Below are 23,089 nucleotides of genomic sequence, written 5' to 3' on the forward strand. Positions count from 1 at the left end.
TTATTTCTTACCATACTATGACGTTTTTATGTCTTTCTATAATTTCACTTTTTATGCATTACTATACTATGATATTTTTTTACTTACAATATTATGATGTTTTATGCCTTACTATACTATGATTTTTTTGACTTACTATATTATGACATTTTATGCCTTACTATACTATGATGTTTCATCCCTTGGTATAATTTGATGTTTTTATGTCTCATTATACTATGATTTTTTTTAACTTAATTTACTATGACATTTTATGCCTTACTATACTATGACGTTTTATGACTTATTATTTTTTTTTTTGTCTTACAATATTATGACGTTTTATGCCTTACTATTCTGACGTTTTTATGACTTACTATACTATGATTTTTTTTTTACTTACTATACTATGATTTTTTTTTACTTACTATACTATGACGTTTTATGCCTTACTATACTATGACGTTTTTATGACTTACTATACTATGATCTTTTTATGACTTACCAGACTATGATTTTTTTTTACTTACAATATTATGACATTTTATGCCTTACTATACTATGACGTTTTTATGACTTACCATACTATGACGTTTTATGATTTACTATACTATGACATTTTATGCCTTACTATACAATTTTTTTTTTGACTTAAAATATTATGACGTTTTATGATTTACTATACTATGACGTTTTTATGACTTACTATACTATGATTTTTTTTACTTACTATACTATGACATTTTATGCCTTACTATACTATGACGTTTTTGACTTACTATCCTATGATTTTTTTGACTTACTATATTATGATTTTTTTATGCTTTACCATACCATGACGTTTTATGCCTTGCTATAATTTAATGTTTTTATGCTTTACTATAATTTGATGTTTATATTTCTTATTATAACATTACGTTTTTTTGACTTACTATACAATGATTCTTTCGACTTACTATTATTTGACGTTTTATGCCTTGCTATAATTTGATGTTTTTATGACTTAATACTGTAGTCATAAAATGCACAATTGTTTTGCATACCTGCCCCACTATTTAATAAAAATAAGACGAAATCTCCTCAGGACTTGAGGATGCAGGCAGGAAAAATGTCACTGTACCATTGTGTGAAACCTGCACCTCCATGGCACTGCCACTACACTCAGATGCACCACTTACTCATGTGTGGCTGTTAAGGTCATCCTTCCAGTTGTAGCTGGTGGTGAAATTTGCAGCTGATGACAAATTCAAAGGGGGCTGTCAGTGGGCGGAGACGTGCAGCTGTGTGCAGTGTTGTCGTTGGAGTTTTATTCTCAACTAGAATGGTGAGAGGTGTTAACTTTGAACAAGCCAGAAGGAATTGTACTGTATGTGATGTAATTCAGCGACCACAGTGAGCAGAATACTAAACATTGTGTTGGTTTCTCAGAGTCTGTGGGCCTCCGTGGTCGCCTCCTGAGGAAAATCGAGGCCTTGAAGGCAGAGCAGAGCGGTTCAGAGGCCCCCGACGAGTTTCTGTGTCCAATCACCAGAGAGCTGATGAAGGATCCAGTCATTGCTGCAGGTCAGATGAAAAAAATGATAATGACATGTCCAATGTCTCAAACTGAGTCAGAGCTGGTGCCTGTGATTCTTTCTGCAGAGATCTTTTTTTTTTTTTTTTTCTACATAAATTATTGTTTCAGTCTATTTGAGATGTCAAAATCTGTCTACCCCACAGATGGATATTCCTATGAGCGAGAATCCATTGAGAGCTGGATCAGAGGCAAGAACAAAACCAGCCCCATGACAAATCTGCCCCTACAGACCACACTCCTCACCCCCAACAGGTCTCTGAAGATGGCAATAACACGATGGAAGACGAGCCAGTAGACAACAGCTCATTCTAGCTTGTTTGTCAGAATCCAACAGGTACTTTATCATTAAGCAGTACTGGCTCATCTGATAACCAGTCCTCTGATTACCATTTAAAGAAGTAATTATTATATTTCACATAAGATATCTGAAAAAAGAAATAACATTAATATCTTTCTTAAAAGTGCAAAGTTGAATTCATGACTACTGAAACAGTCTTGCTCTACAATGGTACACCAAGGTTTTGCTGCTACACCCTACCTCATCCACTAAGACCAGTAACTTGCAGTAGCTAATGTTAGCTAATTTGAGCCAAATTTAGATATGAATGAGATAGATCGCTGACAGTATAACTCTTGCCAGTTACACTACATTTTATTATGTCACAAACAATAATTTGAATATTTTTATCACAAATGTAAAACAAGAAAATCACACACTGCATGTACCTCGCTTGAAATGAATGGAAATTCAATGTGACATTATGCTGTTTGCCACCTGTGGTCTCTCTTCAGCAGAACCTTTATAGTCCTGCTTTAAATACTGAAACACTGCATGGTCTGTAGGCTTTTTGGCAGTGACAAAACAGCTGCTTAATGTTTACATAATAATTAAATGTCCTCTTAAGTTAAGCAGTCTTATGTTTTAGAATAAGTCAGCAGACTTGATTGTTTTTTCCTCAGAGGGTCTTTATTTCTCTCTCCCATGATGGCTATGGCAGTAATGTTCTATTACAGTATGTGATCACAGCTAATAAAGCTCACAATACTGAAAACATGGCAACAATTGCATTTAATGTACATATTAAAATAGAGGGGATGGCACTGTACCCCAAAACCATTTCTGTTTTTATAGATTTTTTTTTTAACTCTGTAATATAAACTGCAATTGTAGCATGCACTTAAACTCAACATTATTGAGAATCATAAAATGTCTTAGTAGCTGTGCAAAAATAACTATATAAAATATATTGCTTTTACAATTAACCAAGCCATTGGCGCTGTAAATAAATTAAACTAGACAGCAACAACAAGCAGATACAGAAAGGATTTCAACTCAATGTTAATGGTGATTTATATAATGTACAAACATATTTAACAAATGCTTTTTTAGAACCTTTAACACCATTTGAACAACATTGTGCATAAAACTCAAAATACACAAGTCTGAACTTGTCCATACACTTAACATAGACCTTCACTGAAAAAAAGGAAAAGTACATATTTATATAATATACACAAGGATCTATAACATCCTTCTTAAAACACAGGAATGCCCGTCCTTCAGACTTTCTTAAACCTTCACTGAGGACTTTCTCTTCCTTACTTCTCTCTCAGCACCGTGGACGTATTGAACACCGTTCAAACCTCATTTCCATTCTGTAATAACATTAAGCTGTAACTGAATATGTTGTTTTAAGCGGCCTAACTGTATATAAAGTGCTCACTGTCACTGTTTCGTTTTGATAAGGACTTACAGTACATGTCCGAATACTTCCTTCAGTGCAATGTCTCCAGCTTGGCTGAATGACGGCGGACATGTTGTCATGTAACAAGCTGACAGCCACAAGCGACAGGTTGAGAGGAGAGAAATCTGGAGCATTCAGTACACTGCCCGGCCTGTGTTCACAAAGGAAAACAAACAGCTTGCATACTGTACTACTTCCAAGGTTTAAAAGTTAAAACTGTATTCTGTCTGGGGCCGGTTAAAAAAAATTAAAATAACTCCTCCTCATTTAAGATTTTTGCTAGTGTGTGTGCGTTGTGGACTGTATGAGTTAAAACATACCTCTCTACACATTCGACTCTATAAATGATCGCTTTGGTTTCATTGAAGCTACGTGAATGGCAGGATTATCTCGGGCTAAGCCAGGCTGCTTGGGCTTACTGTCGATGAAAGTGTGCGGCATAGCCAGTGCTGGCTTGGACTCTTTGTAACAGTTGGCGGCTTGGCAGAATTTCTCTGTGAATTCCTTGGCGTGCATGCCATTTTGTAAGCTACTCATTGCCATAGCACCCTGAGGTGCTGGAGGTTTGTGCTGCTCCTGGTAAGTGCTCACTGTTTTGGTGTAAGGCAGCTCACAGTCGACAGGCTGAAGACCCATTGCTGACATGTTGTGACATACCATCAGACCGTCAGAGGAGTGGTTCAGCCAGCTGCGGCTGGCAGACTGTAGGCTCTGGTGACTCTGCAAGCCGTGGTGCTGCTGCTGCTGTTGGAGCTGCTGCTGAAAGCGAGCCGTCTTGTCAGTTATGCCCATGAAGGGTCTGGGTTTGTACTCTGTAACAGAGGGGGCCTGTTGGCTGTGCTTTGTCTTGGTGCGGACATCAGGTCCCAGCTTGCCGCTGTCTGATAAACTGCTGCTGGATGCAAGGCTGCTGGTGGAGCTGGACACATGCATGCTGCTGCTGCTTCCCCCTCCCTGCGAGACAACTGCACCACACATCCCTTCCTTTACTGTGTCAGTGTGGTTCCCCTGGAGTCCAGGACCAGAGCAGGCCAGCCCATCCAGAGAACATGCAGAGTGAGCAGACAGCCTGTCTTGCCCCACACCCTTGGAGCTGCTGCTGCAGGATGTATAGGGGGCCTGGGCTGAATGGAGGCTCTCATTTTCACAACTGTGACCCATAGAGGTGGAGGCAGCTGCCAGCGACATGCGGTTCCCGTACACAGGCTCATCAGCCGGGGGAGGCAGAGGACTGATGTCGATACCTGGTCCTGGCTTCAGCATGCTAGACATGTGTCGACTCGGTAAGGGACTGGAAGGACCATACTGAGATTTGGGCCCTCCCGAGCGGCCCCCCACAGCCCCTCCCCCAGCCTGCATGGAGCTCATATGCTGGTTGGTCTTGACTATCTGGGCCTGCTTGGTGGGCTGCAGAACCAGGCCCTGCTGAGCCAGCGCCTCTCGGTGCTCTCGAGGGTACCGGTGAGGGGGGGGCCTGCTGGGGCCTGGGGGTGAGCTGGGGGTCAGACTCTGACTCTGATGTCCCATACTGTTGCTGGCAGGCTCAGAGGGTAAAACTCTGTTGTAGGGATAACTGTTCTGTGACCAGCAGGCTTCAGCTGTCCAGTCGTACTGCGAAGCTGCCGCCGTTTCCTCTTCCTCCTCTTCCTCTTCCAGGATGTCTCTTTGGCCTTCCACGCTCCTGGCAAGGCTGTGCTCTGACGGTTCCTCCTGTCCTTCATCTTGCTCCTGGTCAGACTCATGGCCTCCTGAAGCCTGGCTGGAAGCAGCTGCAGCTCCAGCGAGGCCTCCTTTGGGCTGCGTGCGCTGCATCTGTTTACACTCCTCCTCCACTCGAGCCAGCAGACGACGGATTTCTCGGTTATTAGGGCACAGCTTGGCTGCTTCGTGCAGGTCAGCCAGTGCTGCTGTAAACTGCCTGTGGATGGGAGAGAGAATGGAGAAAGACATTGTTACCGGATCCAGAACACATTTTTCACCATCAACAATAACAACTACAGAAGCTGGCTTGGAGCTGTGCTGAATAGTTTACCTGCTGCTTCTTTTAGCTCTTGCACGAGCGTAGTAGGCCTCATAGGATTTGGGTTTCAGCTCCAGTGCTTTTGTTGCAAACTCCTCAGCCATCCCAAAATCCTACAAAATGAGGAGAATAAATAAATTACAGTCAACCGTTTGATATTTTGATATTTCTATTATATCTGAAGGATTTAAAGAGAAAACATATATAGTGAAACTGTTCAGACCCCTTCAGTTTTTCACATTTTATGTGCAGCCTTTTGCTAAAATAATAATAATAGAAAAATCTTCCCTCATCAATTTACACTATACCCAATAATGACAAGGAGAAAACAATTTTAGAAATTTCTGCAAATTAATCAAGAAGGAGAAACTGAAATATCACATTGACATCAAGTATTCAGACCTTTTGCTAAGACACTTGCCTCTCCTCAGTAAAAGACACATGAACGCTGCTTGGAGTTTACAATAAAGCAGATAAAGGACTCTCAGACTATGAGAAACAAGATTCTCTGGTCTGATGAAACCAAGACTGAACTGTTCCACCTCAATTCTAAGCATCATGTCTGGACCAGGCACTGTTCATCACCTGCCTAATACCATCCCACTGGTGAAGCATGGTGGTGGCAGTCTCATGCTGTGGGGGTGATTTTCAGCAGCAGGGACAGGGAGACTGGTCAGGGTTGAATGAAAGCTGAATGGAGCAAAGTACAGAGATATTCTTAATGAACACCTGGTCCAGAGCGCGCAGTACCTCAGACTGGGCTGGAGGTTCACCTTCCAACAGTACAGTGACTCTAAGCACACAGCCAATACAATGCAGGAGTGGCTTAGAGACAACTCTGTGAATGTCCTGGCGAGGCCCAGGCAGAGCCCTGACTAGAACCCGATCGAACATCCCTTGAGAGACCTGTAAATGTGGCTGTCCACTGATGGTCCCCATCCAACCTGACAGAGCTTAAGAGGATGATAAGAGATGAAAATAATGGCAGAAATTCCCCAAATCCAGATGTGCAAACCTTGTTGTGTTATACCCAAGAAGACTCGAAGCTGTAATCGCTTTAAAGGGTCTGAACACGTATGTCAATGTGACATTTCAGTTTCTACTTTTGAATACATTTGCAAAAAAAAATTCTGTTTTCACTTCATCATTATTGGATATTGAATGTAGACTGAGGAGGGAAGATTTTTTTTTTGTATAAAAAAATGTGAAAAAATTGAAGGGATCTGAACTCTTCCTGACTGCACTGGTAAAATGTCATCTCCAAGCTCCTGAGGTGACCATCATCCCCGTCAGTCAAACTCTGACGGAGTGAGGAGGCACGCTGGCACATACAAAACTGTTTCACCATTAAATTTGAGGAGTCCACTGCCCAGTACATCTGCAGTTTTCTGGCCACTTCCTCCCTGTTACCATCTGAACACTAACAAGCTTCCCTTGCCCACACATGCTCAAATCAGCTTGCATTTTTGAGTTCACAGATTTATTTTCTCTATAACAATTGGGGATTTTTCTTTGTTCTTCGCCAGATATCTAAAAATACAATGCTGGTTGAGGAAAAAAAGGTGAATGTGTCCTGGGATGCTTACGTTGGTTTTTCTGCGACAGCGGGAGAGATTGAGGTACAGGGAGACCCTCAAGTCTTTAAATGCCTTCAGGTCATCGCCAAAGCCTTCTCTAGGAAACTTCCTCAGGGCGTACTGGTACCTCTGGGCTGCCTCTTTCATCTTCCCTTTCTAAAGGACACATGGAGGGCAAAGCATGCAGTGAGTGAGAGGAGGAGAGAAGCAGGGCAGGGTAGTCACCAGATACTCCCAACAATAGCTGAGCCCTCCCCTCTCATCAATCACACGCACACACGTTACACATGACTGGTTTATCCTTTCTGCCACAAACCTCAATCTATTAAACGTCGGCCATCGATAATGGCTCCTTTGCTAAGCAGTGCGGAACGTACACATCCATTCATTTTCTACATTTAACTAGGCTAGAAAAATTGGTAATCGCTTCAGTTGTTATGGTGAACTAAACTGTTCAAAGCTTTTTTCACTTCCCTACCATATATAAAAAAATACATTATCTGATACCTAAGTTTGTCTTTTAGTATGGCAGAGCAGCTCAGGAACATGAAACATTTCATTAATATGCCAACTGCACATCACCTTGTAAAGCAGGTTTCCCTCCTCCATCAGCTTCTGAAGAAGAATGATCAGGATATCAGGCTTGGAAGTAGCCATGGCCCAAGCTGCATTCCCTGTTGGTGTAGAGCAGAAGGAGAGAAGCCGAGAAAGACAGGTTAAATTGTTGTAATTGTTGCCAACAGATGGTCACTGTATTCTCTGGAAATTGGTACAAGGTAAAGTTACCTAAAGATTGTACCTGATCGATCGTAAGGTGACGTTCTGTAGCCTTAGTTTATTGAAAGCAGTTAAAAAAAAAAAAGAGTTAGGAGGAAGAGAGTGAAGAGAAAATAGGTCATGCAACAAGAGTAGTAATTTCTAGTGAAAGGAAAATGTGTTATTAAGTGTAGTGTGACAGTCTACAATTATGTGTCATTCAACTTAAAAAGGCCTCATATTTTCAGCAGTACATGCATGCAGACTGTTAACTGTACTGAACGAAAATTTAAGGGTCTTGTGTGTTACAAATTTTTTATTTTCCTTATACAGCAGAGTGCACCGCAGAAAAGCCACAGACCCAGATACCTCTATGAATGTCATTTAGGTGATAAGTCACATTCTTAAATTAGCCAAGCAGCCCATGAGGGAGAAGAGGAAGGACACACACATACACTGACATGCTGAGTAGGAGTGAACATACACACACTCTCACTGAATGGTAAGTGAAAAGCAGGAATGGCAAGAGGGTTTTTCCACAAAATTAGTCTGAGCTTATTCTTGGCACCATGAGACATTGAGCGAACAAAATGCTGAGAGTCTCTCAGTGCTTTCTGAGAAGGGAACAAAGTACAGTTGGTAATAAATGTATACCAAGTTGTCTTCTTACCCAGCTTGGCCCCTTTCTTCAACAAAGTCACCACCACCGACGTGTTCCGACAGCCTATGGCCCGGTCCAGAGGCCTCATCCCACTGTAGTCCACATGCTCTATCACTGCTCCTCTTTCCACCAAGTACTGGACCTACACGACAGCACACAGAGTTAAAAACACTCAAACACTGTGACCACTGTCAAGAGCGTGGCTAACGCAGAACGGTATGTGTTTAATAATGGCACCGGTATGCTCGCAGTTAAGGCTTAAAGAAGTGTGTTGTTGTGCTCCGGTGGTGTGTCGTTGGCATGTTTTCAACAAACCTAAACTAATTTCACTTACAATCTCTGCATCTCCATAAAAGGCAGCGAGGTCCAGCGGCGTTCGTCCATTTTTGTCCGTATGGTCAATGACCGCACCTTTCTCAACCAAAAACTCCACAACATTCTTTTGTCCTTTGAGACATGCCCAGCTCAGGGGTGTGAGTCCCTCCTTGTCCATCGAAGTTAAGGATGCACCTACGAGGCAAAAAACAGTCAAACACTTCTACAAGAAACACCAAAACACTAATTTAAAACTTTGCTAAATGAGACTAATGGTGATATTGTTGTAGCTCACCTTTTGCAAGCAGAAACTCCACGGTGCTCAGATGACCCTCACAGGCTGCCACCATGAGCAGGGTCCTGCCCTGCTTGTCACTGATGTTAATGTCAGCACCACGCTGCAACAGCAGCTCAGCGATCTAGCAGACAGATAAATACAATGTGAAGTGCACAGAGCTCACCCAGAGATTTAGTTTGTTGTTTTAGCAGGAACCACAATCCTGTGTCCAGAAACAGCTGCAGCAGCGTTATCTCTAAAGGCTGGACATAAAGTACAATAAAATACCCTACGGGGAAGCAGAAGAATGTTGCTGTGGATGTTGAGGGGATAGTTTCACTGGGACAAAAGAGCCACTCAGCATCTCTCACCTGCCAGTGTCCCTGTCTGACGGCGCAGAATAGAGGAGACACCCCCCGTCGGTTGACCTGCTGCACCACTGCCCCCTGCTCCAACAGGAAGCTGCATACCTCCATCTTCCCCCGTCCTGCTGCCGCTGTCAAGGCTAGAGAGAGAGACACAAACAAGTTAAGGTAATGATACAGTATAGTGGTGAGATAAGAGTGGAATTTAAATCATCACTCAGCTGGAGAGGACACTGGGAAGCAAGGAGATAACTGAACATGATAACATTTACAATCCACAGAGACTTGAGCTGTTCATCAGGGAGTATTTAGTAACCTATAAGTATGTGGAAAAGGAAAGGCTAAGATAAAAATAGTTTGTGGTCCCAGAATCCCTCCCATTCTTCACAAAGAGGATGAGCAGAGAAATACAAATTAATGTTTGGTTCTAATTGAGTTTAAAAACAGACAATTACGTTATGCTCATTAAAGTCATTAAATTCCTGCTTCGAGCTCCTCCGGTCTTGTACAGAGAGATGAGACTTCAGTCATTATATGTATCGACAGACAAACATTAGACAATAAAGTCAAACAATTCTGTTAAAAACCCATTGTTGTTCATATTTTGTATCTTTTTCAGACCAAGATTAAATGGAATTAACTGTTTCCAATTCAAAGAGGAAAAAAAAAAAAAAAAAACTAATTTGTACTTGTATTTGGGTCTGTAAAGAAAACAAAGACAGATTCTCGAGATGTTCGATGCTTACAGTTAATCAGCGGCTGCTGATGTACGGCAGCAGATGGGTCGGTCTTAAGTGAGCGCTGGGTGTCCAAACAGAGAGGGCTCCACCATAAGAATCAGAACAGACATGCTCTCACATTCACCTCCGAGAGATTTAAGGTGCCGCTGAGCCTCCATATCTGACTGACATCATCCATCTGGATGAACAGTCATCAGAGCCAAAGAACCCCACCCTCCATCTGCTCAAAATATGGATATCCTCAAACACAGCACAGTGGAGAACAATGACTGTGTGCAGCTAAACTTAGGCTCTCTTTGTGGGATGGTCCTGGGTTACACTCCACATACTATCAACAGCTGTACTGTTTGTTGATGTTCGAAAGTTTCTAAATGACTCATTTTATTCTTAGGAGTTCTCTGAGCTTAGAGCCATTCACACATCCTCATGTCAAATCAACAGCATGTATTTATATCTCACCAACATGTTTCTTTATACCAGAGCACCTCAACATTTCAAGAGAAGGAGCTCCTTTTTTGACTTTGGTCATTTATTTTCCTAGTATGACTTGCTGCTTCAGTATTATCAATTAAGTCTTGTCTTATTTCATCTTATCTTATGTTGTGTAAGCTATTCATCATTCTTGTCTCAGCTGTCCTCTGCCTGTCCCTCTAGCCCACCTACAAAGCTGCCTTGACAGTGTCTTGAGGAGGAGCCTCACACAAACTGATTTACAACCTCTATCAACAAAGAGGTTGAGATCTGGCATTTTAACCAAAGCTTTGCAGATAGAAAACCAATCACCAAATCATGCCAACAATCATGTCTAACCATAGTTTCAGATTTTCCAATTTGTCCTTAGTAATGTTAGAGTTGCTTAAGCTTCTAATATTTTTCATCTCCAGGGTGAAATTCCTAAACAACTCAATTGCGTATTATTAAATAGTTGACTAAATGTCCATTGTAAAAGGTTGCAGGCAGTTTATAAAAGGCATCACACAGACATAGATTGTGATTTGTAAAATGGCCAGCTTGCTTTGTCTGGAGATGTAGCAGATGTTAAATTACTTAGGAAAAGCATTTTCTATTTGCTTTGCCTTCACGTCTGTTAAACAAAATTTAAATTCAGACAAATCTATTTACATTTCTTGCAGCTCATAAGGGGAAAGTCTGTGACTAAAAGTTTACAAGCATAATAGTAGTTTTGATGAAGAATCTTTTCTTCAAAACGCTGATAAATAAAGCCCAAAGTGAAGTAGCTTTTCATCCAAAAATGACAGTGTTGGATTCATGCAAAGTAAAAGTTCAGGTGTTTGTCACTTGATGTGAGATAAAGTGCATCTTTTCCCCAAATAGCCACGTCGGTTAGCTCATGCTGTGCTCTTATTATACAGTATGAACACTTCAAACTCTTGGTACATATTAAAGGAAATAACAGCAGAGAGGAAAAAAAAGCATTTTGTACATTAGCTGCACATATTATACTGTACAACTGCATTTAAGTCACGCTAACTATTAGACAAGGCGAGTTATTTGTTTCTTACAAAGGCAATTCAGACATTTTAAAAAGACACTAAGAAAGAACAATAAGAGCAGTGGGCAGCCATTCTGCATAACCTGGAGACCACTCCCAGCGCCTGAAGTCAAACTCAAACAAACATTCAAACTCAAGACAGAAAAGCCCTGATAACCAATTAACAGCAAATCATGGGTAAATGCTCAATTGCAAAATGATTATAAATCCTGACTCAAATAAAAGAGGTGCTATCATTTAAATTGATTATTGCCATGACAACAAGTGCCAGCAGTAATATACACACTGGCTACAACATTTGTCATAAGATATTTCTTTATTTTTCTGATGCCTAACAGAATAGTCAGTACTCATCTCTACATGCCATAGGGTAGAAACAAAATAATTGAAAATGATTTATGAAAGGCTACACCTCTGCACAAGAAATTGTTGGTTAGAATTACCTTGAGCCAATCCTGCTGCTGCGTGTTCACAACAATAAGAATGATTCTGTGCAGTTAAATAACCTTTCTCTGCATAACAGGGCAGCACTTTGTATTCTAAGAGTGGATTTTAAAAGATGAAGCTTACACAGATGTACAATCCAATCTGCCTCTATTTAAGCACAGGAGACAGTGGGACTATTTGCATAGATAATTTTACATGAAGATGGAATATTCTATTGAAATTTAAATGTGAAATAAATTCTCACAGAGACAGGTTCTTATCTGAGAATTTTTTTTTTTTTTTTGGAGACAACGATGAATGGCCAGTTTTTAAGGGGATATTTCAGGAACTTTGTGGGTGTTGGTATTCTCTGCAGCAGAGCTCCAGCTACCACCAGGTTGGCTTATTAAATCTGTACGCTGAATGGCAGAAAAGGGATTTGTGATGAAACTGAGTTTTAATATATCGCTCAGTGCTAATAATTTCTGTTGTTTGTGTCCAGTCAATACGAGCTGAGGCATTTCTGCTACCTTGCATTGAACTCATGCAAGGTAGCAGAAATGACAACAATGCTACACATCTACCTGCAATCCACAACTACATATTCATTTTGTCTGCAGAAACTGCCCCTTTTTTCAAGCATGACCCAGGGGACAAAATCTACATTGTGATCCTGAGCGTATATACCAACCTGTCTATTGCCATTTCATTACTTTAGAAGTCATGTCAAGTGATGCTGGCCGAGATTTAGTATCCACAGCGTAAATACAGCACAGAGGTAAACACTAGACTGCAGCCACAGGTGGCTCCAATGTTTGTGAGAGTATGATTACTATTATTCAAGGCAATAGTCATGTCCAAATTGCCCTTGCCTTGAAGCTGGGCTTACATATCAGGTTCAGTAATACGAACCAAATGCATTATGTTTTCAAATCCGAGAAGGCAGGTGTTTTGATTGCACCAGAACAGATTGTATCAGTGGAAACAGAGCAGCAGTTCCATAGTGAAACATTTCAGAGGGACGACTCTTTGTCTCTGGACTGTAATAAGGTCTGAAGTCCTGAAGTCATTTAGCAGAGCACAAGCACCAGCGAACCACACTGTGGACAGCCTCTCCACTAATAGGCTGACCTACATTCCTGTAGCACCGATCTTTTACTGCTAAATCCTGCTGGCTTACAACAGAGGCAGACACAAACAGACTATTATTAAAATTCTTCTTTTTGTCTATTCTGGTATTATTGTGTACAAAAAAAACATCAAACCCTGTTGTTGTCAAATGTGAAGGGGTGCAATTTGAACATTTATAGCTCCAAATCACTAAACTCTCAGAATAAAAGCTCACATTATGGACGAGATAGACCATTTTAAATGTGTCCATGATTTTAAAAAACATTCTACCCTAAAATCATGTTAAAATACTGTCGCTCTAACACTGCATGTGTGTCTTATGTATCAGAAATATTGTTAGCACATGTGTGCATGAATGTTTTTGAGACTTTTTAGGTGTAAATTAAAATGATGATGTACAATGTACAGTATATTTATCAGCACATCACTTCTGCAATGACTAAAAGAAAAAAAATCAAGATACCAGGACCCTTCCGGGGTGTGTGATGATACTACAGTCTACTGTGTAATTTCTGTCAAACAGAATATTGCTCTCTACTACTTTGTTCTGCTGACCGTCACTTCCTGCTTTTAGGCTTCATATAGTTTCCTGCTGCTCCAGATGGGTTTTTGCACCATAACCTCAATCAGTCTCAAATGGCTTTTGGCCATTGACAAGAGCCACTGTCTACAACATCTGGCAGACTGTCTCTCACTTTCTGTCATCACTTTGATTTAATCAGGCAAAACTTCTCAGCAAAAGTCCTCAGAAACCATTTCAGAATAAAAAATGGTTCAACTAATATCAACAGATACTTCTATACATTAAAAGTGAGAGTCAATGATTACAGGCATATAACATTAAAATATGTAATTCTACAGCAATACCCCTGCTAGACCTACATATGACTTGCAATGCAGACAACAGATGGTGGAGTTACTTCAAAATGTCCAAATTGTTGGCAGTATCTTAACATAGAGCACCGCGGGGATACTGTAGCTGAAATCCAGCAGCATACTGGAAAATGATTGTTCAGAGGAAATGCTATGTTGACCAAACTCCAAGTAGAAACCCAGATGACCACAATAAGTAATGCTTTTAACAGAGAGTACAGCACAGGACAACCTGGAACAGCCAGCATTACTGATAGCATTACTGTGGAGAAGAGAGATACAAGTCCTTCCACTGCAGCATGCAATTACAGCGGTGTGGTCCAGAATGCTAAAACAGCAGGCGATAATATGAGAGAGCCATGTAATGCAAAAAGATGGATGAAAACATACCTGTCTCTCCCCACAGAGTGTCGTGGCTATCAATTTGCACAGCATGCTCATTATTCAAAGCCAGCAAGCTGCTCACAACCTGCCAAAAAAGAAACTCAGATTAATGACATAGTTTTTCAGCACAAGATATCAAATACGGCTTCAAAAGGTTATGGAACATGCTAAAACAAAACTAAAAAAAAAAAAAAAAAAAAAAAAAAAAAAAAAAAAAAAAAAAAAAAAATCAGACACAAAAATCGGATACTGCTGCCTGAGCAAATTATTACTAATTAATCACAGCAGACTAGAGAACTGCTGGTCCCTGAACCACTGTATGAGGTTACGTGAGTTGAGTACAATCTGATTAATACTTGAACTTTAATGGGGTCTCCTTCTACATGTGGGTTGACAGCTTAGCTTGGCCCAGTTCTGTTATTCTAAGTCGGGCCTCAAGATCCCATTCCAGCTAACGAGGAAGCCAAAATAAACCTAGAGCCTACATCGCACCTGGGTAGCTGAAGGCATGCACTGTGATTGATCCTTGAATCCTGTTTCAGACATACAAGGCCGAAAAACACTTCAAACTTTAATTCATCATTACTGAGACCAAGATGTGATCAGATTTTTATCAAGATTTCACACTGCTCTTTGAAAAATCTGAAATTCTTTGTCAAAGGTTGATGCTACTGTGCCATAAATTCAATGTGTATTTCATTTTTGCAATATACAGTGTTTTGAATGATTGACTCAATAGCAAGGTTATTTTTTTCTTTCAAATACATCCCTTTTAGTTGTGGGTTACCGTTTCATTAAGACAACAATAAAACCTCACCTGAGTTTCTTCATCATATTCCTCAGGTTCATTTTATGTGTGAAGGGACTGGCGAGGGTTAACTGTGTATAAAGTAAAATATGTGCATGTGTGTTGCTCAGACCTGTGTGTGTCCCATGCTGGAGGCTGCTATCAAAGCCTGCTGTAGAGCTTTGTTCTTCAGAGCGCAGTCCTGCTGCTGCCCCTCAGCACTCCATTCCAGCTCCAGCAGGTACTGGATAATCTCTGGATGTCCTCGAAGAGCAGCATGGACCAGCGCACACTGGCCACTCTTATCCACATGATCAACCTGGCAGACACACAAGATTCTTGAGTTTCTCGGCACAGAAACACAGGAAATATGCCCAACACCTCGGGTGAACGTGCTGCATGTGTAAATAGCCATGAACTACATACTGCAGCAAAGTGGCAAAACAAAGTCCATGCAGGTAAACGGCTTCAGACTAAAGACTGTGCAATTTCTATGACAACAAAGTACATTATCTCCAACTCTTTATTTTACAGATGGGGTTACAAAAGTAGACTTCTCACCTTGCCCCCCCTCTTGCAGAGCAGCATGACCAGCCCCAGGTGTCCCGCAGCAGCCGAGAAGCAGAGTGGGCTCATGCCATTTTCAGACACCACGTCTACACTGGCGCCAAACTCAAGCAGCAAGGAGGCAATTTCCTGGTGACCAAGGTGGCACTGGACGCAAAGCACCGGTGCGTTGTTCAGGACCTCTGTGCGGTAATTCACGTTGGCCCCACCCAGCATAAGCAGACGGCTCACCTTATCGTATAAATGAAAATGGACAGCTGGTGTTGGAACAATGTTATCAAAGTACTACTGTAGCATTGGCAAAAAAAATTTGATTTTTTTTCCATTTGGAGGCCGCCTTATTCAAAAGACAATAAAAGATGTATTTTAATGTTCACTTTAACTGAATTAAAGAGTAATGTATTTGCCAAAATGAAGCAGAAGACTACTATGCTGCAATTTCAAGGTGAAAATAAGGCTGTATTTAATCATGTGAATCCTTATGCACTCAGTATTCCTCTTGCAATTCCCCTGAGGTACCCTCAAAGGCAGATAAAACATTTACTCTGCACATTTACACACGGGCATTACTGTGATGGTTTCTATAAACATTTAACAGATAGAACAAATAGAATTTAACAGCATGAGTTTGGAATTATAGACATACCACAACATCTTTGTGGGATAAACTATTTTCTAAGACCATAAAGTTTATCGGTTTAAGATTGGCAGATACTGTTTAAACAACATATCAGAATGTAAAATACATTCGATTTTCCTCTTGTAACTTATTTCATTGCAAAGGCTCATGATGCCACTAAATGAAGTGGTCACATTCTACTGAATGCAATTATTAAGTGTGTTATTCTCTTCCATGATGAGGAAATCGATAACAAATGTTTATTCAAACAGAACCACCGCACCAAACGAGTATCTGACAACAGGAAATTAAACTGTGTGTTATTTGTTGGATCCTTTGTGGAATAAATTAACAGCAATTTTCAGTTTTTCTGAAAGGACAGAACAAGGTCATTTTGTAAGTGTCTCTCCGAGTGATATTATTCTTAATAACTCGCAAGCAGACATTGAGGATGACAGCAAGTGATGGAACACCACAGAAAGTCTAATGAAAAAGAAAAACGTAGAATAATTTGGCTTCTAGCTAGAATATTTCATTCGGACATAATGTCTTTTCCAGGCCAATGATTTTCTCACACTCGAAACATAACTGGAAGGTAGCACCCTGCAAAGTAGTACCAGCTCTACATTAACGTTTTTCAAATTAGTGTTATGAAAAGTTGGTTGGTAATTACAGAACCTCACCTGTATGAAGCAACAAATCATGAATAGACTACCAAAGGAGAAGTCTATCTGAATAACTGAATGAAGAATACAGTCAGTTAAATGACTTTCTGCCTGCCATTCATCTTGTTCTGACCTTTCAACTCCTCACATTTCCTATTTTCTTCATCCTGGCACACATTTCATCAGATATCTACTTCCCAATTTCCTCCAAACATTTTTAAATTTCCTTGTTGCCTAAATGAGTCTGAGAATGGCTGGCCAATATCTGACAAATTATTGGCCAATCACAGTATCTAACAAGGAACTGATTATATTAGTCTGGAAATTCAGCCACTAAATGTAAGTGATATGACAACAGACCAAGGATTCAAACAAGATCTAACAGCCTTTTTCAAGTAACTTTTCCAAATAAGCGGTTGGCATCCAATGTGATACGATCCTGCCAACCATTGTTAATTCACTAATGTTACATGGTCTTTTATCACTGACACACTCTTTTCATTCAGTCTACTCTAAATTCATCACTAACATAAGACACACACACACCCTAGATCTATAATTACCCTATACAGACAAAGGCATGTTCTTATTAATATCATATAAGCAACAAGGAATATGGTTTTCTGAAAAGGTAAATGAATGGATGGTGGAATTTAGGATATGTGGACTACAAAAGGGAGTTGTTATGAAATGTTAAGAGAAAAAAAGGAAATGTGAGGAAATAGCAAATCCTGTGTGCTAAATAGAAAATGGATTAAAGAGCTAGGACTAATACAACAGGATGAGAAGTTTAAGCATTTATATTCTTGCAGGCCATTTCGATGATGTAACTCAGACTTATTATTTGTGTACTCATTTACATTTTCCCTGCCTTTTAATGACATTCGCTTCTGTCCTTACAGATGAGGTGGCCACAGATTGAGCTGAGGGCATGAAAGGGTGATGCATCAGTCTAAGCCAATGACAATCTTTATGCTGCTTTTCATGGTGGCTTCAATTGCTGGTCTGTGCTGAGCTCACACAAGTATGAGTACGGAACAGAGTGTGACATTTATTATAATTCATAACCTGATTGTCTTCTGTGAAATTACAAAAACATTCAGGGAGAGCATTTGATGATGTCACTAATCATACTTTGTATACTAATCATCATTAAATGTGATTTGAGAGTTTTAGGAAAATTATTTGGATTCTGAAGTGTAAAGATTGTTGTTATAGGCTGTGTTTGTAACTGTGAGCTGTAACTCTAGATTATTTTAATTATCAAGCAATCTTTAGATTTCTTTGATTAATCAATTAACTATTAAGACTAAATATCTAAATGAAAGCCAAAAACATCAGTAAGTGTCCGTCATAAGTTCGCAGATACCAGAGTGACGACTTCTCATAAAAAACAATCAAAACAAACAGAAGATTACATTTATATTGACTGAAAACTAAGAATGCAAGCTTTTGCATTTGAGGGGTTGGAACCAGCAAAAGTTTGGTGTTTAAAAATTATCATTAATTGATTTAAATTTTCATCATCAAATCAGCTGATGGGCAAATAGTTTCAGGTCCAAGTGACACAGAAAAGCTGGATAACATCTTTACCTTGACATTGGGTGTGTAGAGGTTTCTCAGGGAGGCCAAAGCTGCAGAAAGGCCATCAGCACTGCAGCTGATCCACAAAGCCTGCAGGACACTGGATGACACACCTGTTTTCTTACTCAGGCCCTGCACACACACACACACACACACACACACGTACACCAACACATGCATATGAATGCATATATAACATCAATGAACCTGAGCTGCACAAGCTGTTGAGTCTCTCTTCACACCCCGTGGCTTATCCTCTGGTGAACCATAGTCACAATAAGGGATGGATTTCAAACAAGGATTAATGTACAGAGCACATATAGGTTCCATCGTTGTACCTTGAAGATGTGTGCTTTGAGAATATGATGTCCCAGCTCCATGGTCTGTTGACGATTCAGTTTCCCCTCTTGGCGCGACAACATGAAAGCCATAAGAGCATGGCCGGTCCTGGGTTAGGAAACAACACAGAGGATGCTCAGCTGTACAGCAGAATAGGTAACAAATATAATGACGAAACAGGATTAGGAGACATACATTTATTCTTTTGTTGTGTATCTTAATATTCATAAAAAGTAAAGATGTCTCAGCTGGCTTACAACTTAATGATTAACTCTGGAAGGTAATTTTTTGTCATGTAAATCCACTGGTGCATCTGGAGTTCATCTGCCTCACTTAACATGAAAGCACTTGTTCATTCTGGTCATGAAGAGCACCTTGCCATTGCCGTAGAAAAGGCTGGGGAAGGGTGTAAAACCCCTGGGTTCTCCTTTCCTTCTTCACTCAGCCACTCTTGCACTAATTAATGTAGAACTTCATTAAAAGGACATGCATGATTGCAGATCACTTTGATCTGGTTAAAATTCTCTCTATTTGTGCCCAGGCCCAAACATAAGAGGCAGTACAGCAAGCTTTTGTGTGCATGTGCATTCCCTCTGCCAGACTCTTGAGCCTTTGTTTTTTTAATGACGCCGTTGGAAGGCTGTGAATGACCAGAATATGAAGCTCGGCTCAGGTCCATTTAAAGACACGACTGTGTGAGCAGAGGTGATACTGACGAGCGACAGGGAGGAAAAAAGCAAGCCAAAGTGACATCATCCAATTTATTAAGTGTGAATGACTGAGGACTCTAATGCGGGTGAGGGGGCTCTATAATTTAGGTTAGGTAACACTACTAAAGTAGATAAGCCTGACTAACAGGCGAGAAGGGCACGGCTGGAAACAATGATCATTTTCTGCAGAGTGAAGTCTCCTTTTACTCTAAGTGGAAAAGATTCAAATGACAGCATACATTATGTAAAATGTTTAGGCCAACATTTCCAAAGCTACAAAAGGTATTGTGTATAGTGCTGCAGTCTTTTTTCTTAAGACTGATTCATAGCTCAATGTCCACTGTATAGTTTTAGTTAACAAGGTTGTAGTGGTAGGAATACATACTAATAACATGACTTTAAACACAAACCCATGGGAATGATTTAACGCAATACGTTTTTCCCACTAAACAGCTCAAATTAACAATTCACATCCAGGGTGACACAGTCAGAGCTTTGCATTTAAGAATTCAAGTATTCTGTCTACAGCAGAGATCTCTAACACGTCAGCAGTGTCCTTGTATTGTCTTTGTTGTTTGCTAGTAAGAGAATAAAAAGCTGCAATTTAGTGCATTATAAATTGATTATTATGATTACAATAAATACTTGGAACTTCTCAATTTCCTCCCTGACTCAGAACTGAGTCACACTGCATTTATCATAAGCATATTCAACGTACTCTATACAAAGTCCTTCATGTCAGTTTACTTTGCCTGCAAGACAGCAGCTATGATTCACATATCACACTGAAGTCAAAACTTCAGGGACAAACAATATGATTATTTTTCCAAGACAAACCTCCTAAATTTTGAAAATCAAATTGACTGCTGTCATGTAATTATCATGACGACTTAATTTCTATTTTCCTACGGATTGTTTGAGGTCTATTTGTGATGCATTCCGAGATACAAGTTCTAAGGCATAGATGCGATACTGGTCATGCCTGTAATAGCAGCCCATATTCCTAAAGGAACTGAGTTACTGCATTTTCTTACAAAGCAGGGGACTGACCTGGGGTCACAGAGGAAGTCTGTGCTCTCTCCATCAGCTCTCCACACCAGCCACTCTCTGAAGGAGGGGTGGCAAAACATGCGCGTCTTGTCCCGCCGTTTGATGAGGAAGCATGAGAGCAACTCCATGCGTTGTTGGAAGTCCTCCCATTGCAGCTCTCCTTGGATGAAGCTGGCGTTGATGGCGTGGAACAGCTGTTCGTCAGTCATGGGGTGCAGTGAGGCAAGCGCCACATTGAGGATAGGCAGTGAGCGCTCAAAGGCTGAATTGGTCATGAACTTCATATTGCACTGTAACTGGTAGAGCTCAGCCAGCGAGACGGGCACAACTTTGTAGCTGGAACTTTTGATCACCAGGTGACCTCTCTCAAACAGATCCAGGGTGAGTTTGAGATACAGGTAGGAACCCTGGCTGCGAGAGATCAGGTGGCTACTGAGCTTGCCAACTGTGATAGGATCGGCCTTGCCATTCAGGCTAATATTGTTCATGATATCTTTGCTGCCATTTATACGGTACTGGATATATGCATTGAGGTCGTTGCTTATCTCTTTGTTGTCAGAAAAGTCATCCAGGGAGATCTTGGAGAAGGGCAGAAGGCTGGTGATCTCCTATGGAAGAAACAAGATAAAACATAATGAATCCGTGGCATATGAGAAGTTATATTTGATGAACCATCCTGTTTAATTTCCTTCTCATCATAAAATAGCCTATAGTATTGAGAAAATGTCCCAATAAAATATCAATACCCACCATAACACTAAGTCATTTTCTAGTTAGCTTCTGCAGTATGAAATGTATCCCTTATTACCACAACAGACAAAAAGAAAAATTTGAAGAAAATGTTGCTTGTGTGTGATTACTATCAGAGTGTCTCTGAGCAGCAGGGGAGCAAACACGCTGAGCTATCAGGCCGAAGCAGACACTTGTTACTTTTGGAAATGTGGCTATGAGGAAAACAGGACTCGGAAAGTGAGTATTAAGAGGCAGGGGATGGATGGGATAGTGGCTAGGAGGTAAGCAGAGGTCTGAGCCGGAGCTCACATTTCAATCTATGTCCTGGGGGCCAGAGAAATCAATGCACCTTAATCCTCCCATCCTCAATGCTGTCTGAGGCTAGAGAAACATCACCTCAGTGAGATAACACTTTCGTCTTCATGGCAAGGTACAACAAACAAACAGACGCACGCGCGCATGCACGCACACACGCACGCAAAACCGTGAGTCAATGTAATGTACTGATCATAATTCATGAGGTGGGTGAAGTGCTAGCAACACCTCACAGATGTGCAAGATATTAGTCTAGCAAGCAAAGGCCAATACGATGACACTTTCATGACACTTCTACTCACAAATATGGTTCTGTGGTTACAAACAGAGACATATATCTTTCATGGCTTCCTTTGCAGAAGGCTTCACCACTGCAATATTTATGGTTCATCCTTTTTGATCTACAGCATGCCTTGCCTTGAGCTACTCAAGACAGTGTGACATGCAAAACTGACGAATGAGTTCAGAGGTTATAACGCAAATCCCCTCCAATTAAAATACTGCTTCAGTATGTCAATCAGAGCCCACCTACACTCCTCTCACAAAAACATTTTTAAGCGAATTGCCTTGTGTGCAATCGACTGGCACATCCTTCCTCATCATAAACTGATATTATAATGACAAATTAATAGATGTGAATACAATGTATTGATTTAGCACAGCAGAGGACCTTGCCATACGCCAAAGTTTAATTTTGGCTTAAAGTTTCAGCATAAAAACAAATGGGTTGAACTTGGCTTGTAGCGTGCTTCTTAGTCAAAGACAGCAGCTTCTGGCTCCTGCCTGAGCATTAATAACTTGAGTTCTGGATACTAGTCAGTGACCTATCACATTATTATCCCAGGTTCAACGCTTCGTCCCGGTGAAAAGAAAATCAGCCACCGTTTGTCTCATCAGGCATGCCCAAGCCTCAGCCTTTGCCAGTGTGAGTTCAACTAGGCCTCGCACATCTCTATAACTCGTCGACCTAGTGTCACCAAGCTAGTCTGCTCAAAGAGATCGACTGCTCATTCCCTGTCATGCAGTCTTGATTCCCGGGTCACTGATACTTCAGTTCCTTCTTGAATGGTCCTGGATATGCTTGACAAAAATGACTCTGTAGAGAGTAGAGTATGGCAGCAGGGAGCAGTTCAGGAAGACCCCTCAAGTATGATACTTGTCAAAATCTACAGGGTCTGATGTCAGTCAGCATGAGTATCAAGTAGTGGCAGCAGATCTGACTCATGGACTGTTGCTTTTTTTCATTCGTCATTGTTATGTTCGGCAATCGTATTGGGAGAATTCGGAACTGAAGATAACCTACTGCAAGAGCTGATTATAACGCTCTCTTTTAACATAAGCAGGTTAATTTGAAATATTTAATATGTCTCAACAATGATAATT

At 40.6% G+C, this 23,089-nt stretch overlaps 1 protein-coding gene and 1 long non-coding RNA gene across 3 annotated transcripts in view; one reads left to right on the top strand and one right to left on the bottom strand.

Moving 5' to 3' along the window:
• Positions 1–747: 747 nt before the first annotated feature.
• On the top strand, positions 748–2,672 carry LOC111651246 (uncharacterized). Its single transcript, XR_015436922.1, has 2 exons — positions 748–1,542; positions 1,699–2,672. It is a non-coding gene; the product is annotated as an uncharacterized LOC111651246 (long non-coding RNA).
• Positions 2,501–23,089, bottom strand: part of LOC111651230 (protein TANC1) — a 96,631-nt gene continuing 76,042 nt past the window's right edge. For both annotated transcript variants that reach the window (XM_087172632.1, XM_023401195.2), the window contains 14 exons: positions 20,660–21,267; positions 18,899–19,007; positions 18,570–18,692; positions 15,687–15,923; positions 15,259–15,444; positions 14,345–14,423; positions 9,278–9,411; positions 8,925–9,048; positions 8,649–8,824; positions 8,324–8,456; positions 7,480–7,571; positions 6,907–7,053; positions 5,333–5,433; positions 2,501–5,218 (listed from right to left, as the gene is read on the bottom strand). In XM_087172632.1, coding sequence (XP_087028758.1) covers positions 3,625–5,218; positions 5,333–5,433; positions 6,907–7,053; positions 7,480–7,571; positions 8,324–8,456; positions 8,649–8,824; positions 8,925–9,048; positions 9,278–9,411; positions 14,345–14,423; positions 15,259–15,444; positions 15,687–15,923; positions 18,570–18,692; positions 18,899–19,007; positions 20,660–21,267 — 3,843 coding nt within the window. In that variant the 3' untranslated portion in view covers positions 2,501–3,624. The remainder of the gene's footprint in view (positions 5,219–5,332; positions 5,434–6,906; positions 7,054–7,479; positions 7,572–8,323; positions 8,457–8,648; positions 8,825–8,924; positions 9,049–9,277; positions 9,412–14,344; positions 14,424–15,258; positions 15,445–15,686; positions 15,924–18,569; positions 18,693–18,898; positions 19,008–20,659; positions 21,268–23,089) is intronic.

This window comes from Seriola lalandi, unplaced genomic scaffold, assembly GCF_002814215.2.
Source record: "Seriola lalandi dorsalis isolate HSWRI2012SDOR001 ecotype SW California unplaced genomic scaffold, Sedor1 jcf7180002053538, whole genome shotgun sequence".
Taxonomy (NCBI): Eukaryota; Metazoa; Chordata; class Actinopteri; order Carangiformes; family Carangidae; genus Seriola; species Seriola lalandi.